The 9,195-nt window shown below is 42.8% G+C and overlaps 2 protein-coding genes across 3 annotated transcripts in view; both read left to right on the top strand.

The window, feature by feature from the left end:
* The window catches only part of DHX33 (DEAH-box helicase 33), a 24,140-nt gene extending 21,827 nt beyond the window's left edge, over positions 1–2,313 (top strand). For both annotated transcript variants that reach the window (XM_037808319.1, XM_037808321.1), the window contains exon 12: positions 1–2,313. This exon is cut by the window's left edge and continues 1,065 nt beyond it. The gene's annotated coding sequence lies outside the window, so the exon portion shown is untranslated.
* A 773-nt stretch (positions 2,314–3,086) lies between these two features.
* Positions 3,087–9,191, top strand: LOC119513286 (complement C1q binding protein). The gene is made up of 6 exons (XM_037808345.1): positions 3,087–3,381; positions 3,818–3,968; positions 6,955–7,048; positions 8,233–8,328; positions 8,551–8,673; positions 8,796–9,191. Exons 1-6 carry the CDS (start codon positions 3,156–3,158, stop codon positions 8,943–8,945), a joined length of 840 nt encoding a protein of 279 aa, XP_037664273.1. The 5' UTR covers positions 3,087–3,155; the 3' UTR covers positions 8,946–9,191.
* The last annotated feature ends 4 nt before the right edge of the window (positions 9,192–9,195 follow it).

Below are 9,195 nucleotides of genomic sequence, written 5' to 3'. Positions count from 1 at the left end.
GGATTCTCTCCAGCCTGGGTGCCTCTGGTGCACGTCCCCATCAGTGCTTCTGGAGACAGGCAGTTCCCTGGGTTGAGGTTGATTTGTATCTTCTGCATCATGTTCAGTGCAGGCATTGGAAACGGATCTTCTAACGTGATGGCCTAGAGCATATCTGGTTGTCGCTTTTGTCTGTAACTGAGCATATGTAAACATGTGGGTATAATGAATGACATAGTACTCTGTTTCAGCCGTTTTGCCTCTGTCTTTGCCCCTGGTCAGAGCTGTGGGGGAATGGGGAGACCACGGTCAGTGAAAACCCAGAGAGAGAGAGACTGGCTCATCTCATACCGCATTCGGTCTTCATGTTCTTATATCATTTTTTATTTTCTGTAATCTTTTTCCTGCTTCTTAGGGATTTGGGGACAACTTGCCTTTGCTACTTTCTGTGGGCCGGTCACCCCTCTAGCCTCAGTTTCCACATTTGTCAGAGGGAATTAGAGGATCTCCACAGTCTCTTCCCATCCTCCTGTTTTGAAAAGGGAAAAGACACCAAAGATTCTTAGCTATTTAATTATCAAAAGCAAATGATCTTTCCCCAGAAGGTGTTTTGCCCTGGGAAAAGCCAAGACTTAACCCCTCTTTTTGCATGCTTAGTTGGTCTAAACACATCTGGGCAGTGTTTCTGATCATTGCTTACACGTTCAAAATGAGTCCTGCAGTTTATAAGCATAGGGCCAAACTGGGCTAAGGAGGCTCTTCAAAGATAGTGGACAGGCTCTTCACTTGGGGTCCAACAGTCTTCTCAGGGACCACAGCCTTATGGAGTGCTTCGGTGTCATAGACCTGTCCATAGTTGCACATGCCAAGTCTGGCTCAGTTTTTACATCACTAGCTGTGGTCTTCAGCATTCAGGCTGTTAGCCAGTGTTCGGGGCTATTAGAACTTGTGATTTATTTCTGTAACATATAGTTACATTTAGGCCAAATAGGATTGACAGATTCTGTAGACCCCATCGTACTAAATTCTTAGATTCTTGGCTGACTTGCTCTTAACTGTTGTTGACTTTCTGAAAAGTTTCTCTCTTCTTTTTTTTAAAGTGTATTTCTTTTTTCATTTATTTGATACAGGGCTAGGATGTTTAGCCTGACTTGATACAAGATAATACTGTATTTTTTCATAAAATTGTGCTGGTAAAAAATTGGGGGAGGGGCAATTTATTTTATTCCTTGGCAGATTATCTCTATCTAGAGGTGTACTCTGATTCAAGTCAGACTTAACTTGGAGAATAGTGTATGTCCAGCTTAAGTAGCTGAACAACTTCCAGAAATGTATATTCTTTTTTGAGTGGAAGTACAGCATAAAGGGTATAAACAGCTTCTGCATAGGTTTAATGTTTCTGTACAGAAATATGTTTATCTCTGTAACATTCTGCTAGAATTTTAATACAGTATTTAGTTTTTTATTGGGCTTTTTAAAAACTTAACTTTTAACATAGCTGCTCAGGGATTAAATCAGATTGGAAAACCCATTCTGACTCTACATATTACTACAAAGAAGTACATGGTTATTTATATTGAACTGCAGGGAATAATACACTTTAAACTTTCTTTAAGAAAGTTAAGTGTTTCACAGCGATGTTATTCTTGAGCTATTCTTTTTCAGTTGGTGAGATCTCTGATGGTGTGACACCTCTTTTCCAACTTGGGAAATCCATATCCAGACTAGTCAGTCACTGGCTCCCATGAGCAGCTTCCTGTAAACAGATGCCCTCAAGCAGATGGCATGCCTCCAGTGTTCTTCTTGTACTTCTTGTCTCATGACGTGTGAAACATCCATAGCAACACAGATTTCGTTACAAGGGGAAGGACTATAAATCCTTGGTAAAAAAACAACAGCAACAACAAAAACAAAACCCTTAATATTGCATCTCTGCTAGTTTTAAAGAGATACCAGAACAGAGAGGCAAGCTTTTGCTCCGTGGGTAAACTGATTATGTACTGTGGTACATATGTGTGCTTAACCCAGCTGCCAAAGAACTGCTTGGAACTTGGCTAGGCAAGCAAGATACCATTCCTCGAGCATATGAGGAAGTCTGCACCTGTGGGGTAACAAAAATTTTATTGTATTTTATTTGATCAGAATGTTGTCGCTTGCAAAAACAAACAAACAAAAACCCCTAGAGTGAAAAATAATCAAATTGATTCAGATTTATGTTGTTTTTCAAGAGTCTGGGCTTTTTCAGACAGATATCGCCCTATAGAAACATTAACTCTTGTATATAATGTTCAAATTTGCACATGACTATCAAATCCATTAAAAATGAATCTTGTACATGATTTGTGTGGCTTCTTTTGTTGGGTATCCTTTCCCTTACTCACAGAAAGCTGTTTATAATATAGTAAGTACTAGTCTTATCTTTACCACTAATTTAGGAAGATGTACTTTCTTAGTACCCTATATATCTGGTGTATCCTGGGAAGTTAGGAACATTATTTCTTAACTGCATCTTATACTAGCCATGTTTTTTTTGTCCCCAGAAAAGTGGGGTCCCACCAGAACTTGTGTGCAAGGCAGGAGAAGGTGGGGGAGAGCCATCCCATAAAAATCGTGGATCCTGCCCTTCAGTAACTCAGCCAGGTGGGGTGAGGGGAGGCTGCCGGTAAACCAGCACTGCCAGGTTTCTGCTGCAAGAATAATAAACCTCAGGGGCTACTATCTGGTGGGAGAGGAGGCCATTCCAGTAAGACCTCTTAAGGGAGGTGACCTTGAGTCAAGTATTGAGGGAGTTGTGGGAGTTGAGTGGGAGCGGCGAGAGTGTACAGAAGTCACAGAAGGCCTGGCATGTTTTGAGAACAGTAGCTGGAAACTGGAGTGTCTAAGCAATCACGGGGGAGAACCGATGCTGGCATGTTAAACAGAAAGCCTCTGACACGTGCTGACACAGACTCAGGCTGACTCAGCTCTCAAGTTCAGGAACCCAGAGGCCGCACTGACCGGAGTCCCCCAGCAGAGGGCGCGATTTTGCCTGCGCTGCTTCCCGTTCTTAAGGCGACTGCTCTGGAAGCACTTCCTGTGCATGGGCGGGACTTCCGGCATCGCGCTGGGTCACGGCGCGCTTTGGCCCCACTCGTCCTTAGCAGTCTCACGTGTCGCGCCTCCGCCCTACGCTCGCGATGCTCCCTCTGCTGCGCTGCGTGCCCCGTGCCCTGGGCTTCGGCGTTGCCGGCCTCCGCTCCGCCGCGCCCTCCCAGCCGCTCCGGCAGCTACTGCAGCTGGCGCCCCGGCCGTGTTCCCGGCCCTTCGGGCTGCTCAGTGTGCACGCGGGGTCGGCTCGTGGTCCCGGCCTGTTGCGGGCTCGCGGGCCCTGCGGCTGTGGCTGCGGCGCGCTGCACACTGAAGGTGAGTCTGGGGGCCTGGGGGCAGTTTCCTGAGTGGGCTGGGGGGCCTTGGGAGGGAGAGGGAAACTTTAGGCCTGGAGTCGACTGCCGGGAATCGCTCCCCCCACCCCCACCCCCCAGGTCCATCCCATTTTATCTGCTGCCTGGTTGAAAGGCGGCTTCTTATGCTTTATAGGGAAATGAGGTAGTGAGTTCATTGTTGGAAATCACTGTTCCAAAATCGAAATCAGTTTTCCACTGAGAGTATTACGGTATTTTTACAAGTGAGGAAATTGAGCCTTAATGAAGTGAATTGGACCAAGTTCCCAGAGCAACCTTTAATAGCAGAGAGCAGAAACTATTCAAGTCTAGAGCTCTAGGTGCGATAATCTGGGTCGTTGTTTTGTTTAAGACTGATTGCCTTTTCTTTTCCTCTGTCATCTGGATTTTCATTCTAGGGGACAAAGCTTTTGCGGAATTCCTGAGTGATGAGATTAAGGAAGAGAAGAAGATCCAGAAACATAAGTCCCTCCCCAAGATGTCTGGAGGTTGGGAGCTGGAAGTGAAGGGGACAGAAGCTACATTAGTGCGGAAAGTTGCTGGGGAAAAGTAAGTAGTGGACTGGGGACCTGGGAACTCCAGGGGACCAAATCCATGACCCTGAAAGACGTGCCTTGGGTCATCCCCAGACCAACCTTGAGATAAGGCAGGTAGTGATATATGGTTTTAAGAGAGAGGGTTCATTTAGACAATGTCATAACCTGTAGTTAGCTCATTTATTAAATACATACTTGCCCTGGGCTGGTTACTGAGGAGACAGTAAGGAAGTAGTACAGAAGTATGTAGCTGGAAGTCTATTGGACTGGTGGAGACAGACATTCAATAAACCTTTACTGTTAAAGAGGCATGCCCTGACTAAATTTAGGCATGGAAATTCAGGAATTCACTTAGTCCCTATGGAACAAAATAATAAGTTTGATGTCTGATTTGTAGTGCTGATTGATATGCTCCCAGACTTTATGGCTGAGTAAAACAAGGCCCCTGCTCTAATTGCTTACAGCAGGTGTAAATGAAAGATACGTAGCTCATTTGTAACACCACTAGGTTGTAGTATAATTGCCACCAGAGAGAGATGGGGACCTTTTGACCCAGTTCAGCTCCTCCCCTGCTCCATTATTAACCTCTTGTTTATACTTACTTGCATTATAGTCATCCATAATCCCATTACACAGAGAAGCATTTAGTCTTTGATTTTTTTTTTCCAAGTGTGTAGGCTTTTATAATTGACATAATACCGTATATATAATTCTGTATTCTGCTTTTTAAATATCTTTGAGATTTAATTTATATACCATAAAATTCACCTTTTTAAAATGTTCAATTCAGGGAATTTTAGTATTCATGAAGTTGTGCTTTGATCACCACTTTCTAATTCCAGAACATTTTCATCACCCCCAATAGAAACCCTGTACCCATTAGCCATTAATCCCCATTCTTCCCTCCCCCCAGTCCCTGGCAACCACTTGCCTACTTTCTGTATCTGTTTTGCCTATACTGGGCATTTCATATAAATGGGATCATATAATATTTGGCATTTTGTATCTTGCTCTTTTCCATTAACACAGTGTTTTCAAGATTTATTGTAGTACATGTCAGTTTTCGTTCCTTTGTATGGCTGAATATTACTCAACTGTATAGATTTTATTTATCAATCAGTAGATGGGCACTTGAGTTGTTTCCACTTTTGAGCTATTATTGAATAATGCTCTGTGACTGTTCCTGTACAAGTTTTTGTGTAGACATATAGTTTCATTTCTCTTGGGTATATACCTAAAGAGCAGAATTGCTAAGTCATGCAGTAACTCTGTATAACCAGTTGAGGGAATGCCAAAGTGTTTTCCAAAGCAGCTGTACCATTTTACATTCGTATCAGCAGTGTATGAGAGGATTCTACTTTATCCACATCCTCACCACACTCGTTATTGTCTTTTGTTATTTGAGGCATCCTAGTGGATATGAAGTAGTATTTCATTGTGGTTTTGATGTGTATTTCTCCAGTAGCTAATGATGTTGAGCATCTTTTCACATGCTTATTGGCTCTTTATATCTTTGGAGAAATGTCTACTCAAATCATTTGCCCATTTTTTAACTGGGTTGCTTGTCTTTATTATTGAGGTATAATTTTTTATATATTCTGTATATAATTTCCTTATCAGATACATGATTTGCCAATATTTGCTCCCATTCTGTGTTGTTTTTTCATTTTCTTGATAGTGTCTTGTGATGCACAAAAGCATTTAATTTTGATAAATACCAGTTTATTTTTCCTTTTGTCACCTCAGCTTTTAATGTCATATAAGAAATTGTTGCCTAACCTGAGGTTACAAAGATTTACATCTGTATTTTCTTCTAAGAGTTTTATACTTTTAGCTCTTATGTTTAGGTCTGTGATCCATCTTGAGCTAATTTTTGTAGGTGGTGTGAAGTGTGGGGTTCTGATTCTTTTTTTGCCTAATGGTATAGTGTGTTTTTTTCCCATACATAGGTCAATTGAGTATTCTGTAACTTCACCTAAACCATTTTCTTAGGGTTGCATAGTGAGTCATAACAAATTTTTGGCTATTATAAATAATGCTGTGATGAATGAACATCACTGCATTTCTGTGCTCAGCTCCATTTATTGCTCAGGGTTGTTGGAGCTTAGACAGATTTTTGTGGCTGGACTTCAAACTGCCTTTGTTCCTATGAGAAAGTATTAGCAAGGCAGCCAGCTAATACAACTCCAGGGGTCGCCTTTACTTTGGGTTTTTGTGCTCTGAGACTGTTACTGTGCTCCAAAAGGTGCCCTTCACATGAATTAAATGTGAACGGTACCTGCTGGAGTTGCACAGCCCAGCAGTTCTAGTTCCAAATCTCAAATCATTAGAATTTTGATTCAAACTTTGGAACATTATTTGTTAGATGAGGATGTTTGCATCTTAAAATTGTCATAGTCAGTGTTTTTAATCAGCATTGTGATTGTAGAACGTCCCATAAGTACTCTAGTGAGTAATTCTTTGTGAGGCCTCTCCTTCCTGGCGCCAGGGCTACTCTTGGTCCTCAGCTGATCCAACCGTCTAGTGCTCTTTCTTCCCTTCTCAGGGGCAGGTTTTGCAATGGAGAAAAGCTCATAAAGGAGCTTCTGTTCCATTCCACTAGCTTCTCAGATGCTGCCAGAGCCCCTCACCTCCACCAGGTGGGCACTATCAGCTGGCCATGAGGAAGCAGTGGCCAGGCGGGGGCAGTGATCCTGAGATGCCGGCCTGTCACAAGTAGCCCACCCATGACTGTATTTCACTGAGCAGAACGAGAGCCTATTAGTTTGACTTCCAGCAGCTGGCACATAGTAGGCTCACTTCAGACTTAACTGAATTTCAGGGTTGGATTTAGGCACCCAGGCATTTCTGGAAGTTCTACAGACAATTCAGATGCACAGCCAGCTAGGATAGAAACATTGTTTTAAGCATTTTTAACCATAGCAGGTTTTAATACTTGTCTGTTAAACTACTCAGGTAAGACTCTGCCATGTCTGATATGTGTTTTTTTGCCCTTCTAGGGTCACTGTCACTTTCAACATTAACAACAGCATCCCACCCACATTGGACGGGGAGGAGGAGCCCTCACAAGGGCAGAAGGCTGAAGAGCAGGAGGTAGGCTTGTGCCACTCTAACCAGACTTTCCTCAGAGTTCTGGCGGGCTTACTTAGAGGACAAGTATTTCCTTTTTATTAATCCTCTAATGCTAGAAGAGCAAATGCAAAGGGAAACTATCCTTGGGACTTTTGTAGGGCAGCAGAACCAGCAGTTTCTTGCCAGCTTTAGCACTGGAACTTTGTGGCACCTTTACCTTCCCAGGGACTGAATAAATTGCCATCTGCAGACTGTAGTTTGGCCTGTGTTCATTCTCTTAATGGAAATCATTTGAGACTTGATTTAACATTGGAGACTATAGTTTACAGATAAGGTATTGCTAACATGTGACAGGCTAGTAATAAACAGCCAGCCACTACAACCAAGGTGGCAAAACCAGATGTATCAGAAATGTTAACACTTGATGGGATCTTTCCTTACTGTCCCTCTTGGTTAGACCTGGTTGGTGCCCAGTCTTTTCAGACATTTCAGGAAGCAGTGTGCCTGGCTAGAAAGCAGCACAGAATGAGGGCCACAGGGTCCCCAGATTTTCTGACTAAGCTGACATCAGTATTGCTGTATGTATGACCTAGGATGGAGAGCACAGCTCTCTGCTGTGCTTGTGTCTCAGCCACCTGACTGGCATCTCCCTGACAGTGTACTCATTCTTCTCACAGGGCTCACCATTGAGGGGTGTGCTGCTGTCTTTATTCTGCCATTAGGACGGCCAGTTAGTCATATGCACCAGCCTTTGATCCTGGGCCCTAATAAAGGAAGATTCCTAAAACAGTCAGGGCCAGCTTTAGAATGTACAGATGGAAAAACAGAACCGGGGAAATTAAGGAATTTCCTGGATTGCAGTTAATTGACATATAAGGATCCAGATTTCTTATTTCTACACCTAGTGTGTTCTTTAAACAACTAGGTGCTAAGAAATTTAAACATTGTACTGTTTGCTATTCTGCCCTCTAAAAGGTAGTCTAGAACTCCTGAAAGAATCAACCAGAAGAGTTGGGGCCGGTATCCTGAATGAGCTGGTATGTGTGTGGCTTTAGCACTGTGTTAAAGAGTCTAGGCTGCTTATTTGCGGCACTATAGCATAAGAGATTAAAATGGCTAAAGAATATCCTAAATACTGCTGACTTTCAAACTCTCAACTATTTGCAAATTATGGCACGTACTGACTGCTTGTTCTTGTTTCCCAGCCTGAATTGATGTCAACTCCCAATTTTGTGGTTGAAGTTACAAAGAATGATGGCAAGAAGGCCCTTGTGCTGGACTGTCACTATCCAGAGGATGAGGTACGTAGGATGGAGTGCTAGCCCCTGGGGACAGGAGTGCCCACCAGGACCTTCCTGGTCCTTTTTAGCGGATGCTTATGCTTTCTAGCTTAGATCAGTGAAGCAGGGGAAGAGAGAGGGAAGGGAAGCAAGGTGAGTTTCAAACTGTAAATCGTCCTGTTTCCTTGCACTAATCTGACTTGCCCTAGAGAACTCTTCCGTTTGCCTCATACTGTTACTTAGGTTGGACAAGAAGAGGAGGACGAGAGTGACATTTTTGCCATAAGGGAAGTGAGCTTTCAGTCTACTGGCGAGTCTGACTGGAAAGACACTAATTATACACTCAACACAGATTCTCTGGACTGGGTGAGTGCTTGATGAGATGGGGGTGCCCTTAGGCCTTGGTAGGGTTCTAGTTTAAGGAGAGACAAAAGCATTTACAGATGGAGTCTTTTTTTTTTTTTAACCGGTAATGTTCCTCCTTGTAGGCCTTGTATGACCACCTAATGGATTTCCTTGCGGACCGAGGGGTGGACAACACTTTTGCAGATGAGTTGGTGGAACTCAGCACAGCACTGGAGCACCAGGAATACATTACCTTTCTTGAAGATCTCAAAAGTTTTGTTAAGAGCCAGTAGAGCAGATACTGAAAACCTTCATTTTATGACAGGCTTTGGCCAGTGAACAAAACCTATTCTGAAGGCCAGAAATAATATGTGCTTTGAAATGGTTATCATCCTAGTATCATGGAAAACTTTTCAAATTTAAATTATTTCTATTGCATTCTTGTTTATTATTCATTTGTTCCTTCTTTACAAAACTTTTATTTCTAGGTTTTCATATAACATAATGATGGAAAATAAAATTGGTTTCTCTCCTTCCAAGTAG

This window comes from Choloepus didactylus, chromosome 18 (genome assembly GCF_015220235.1).
Source record: "Choloepus didactylus isolate mChoDid1 chromosome 18, mChoDid1.pri, whole genome shotgun sequence".
Classification (NCBI taxonomy): domain Eukaryota; kingdom Metazoa; phylum Chordata; class Mammalia; order Pilosa; family Megalonychidae; genus Choloepus; species Choloepus didactylus.
Note: the sequence above shows the minus strand (reverse complement) of the source record. Positions and strands in the feature narration are given on the sequence as shown.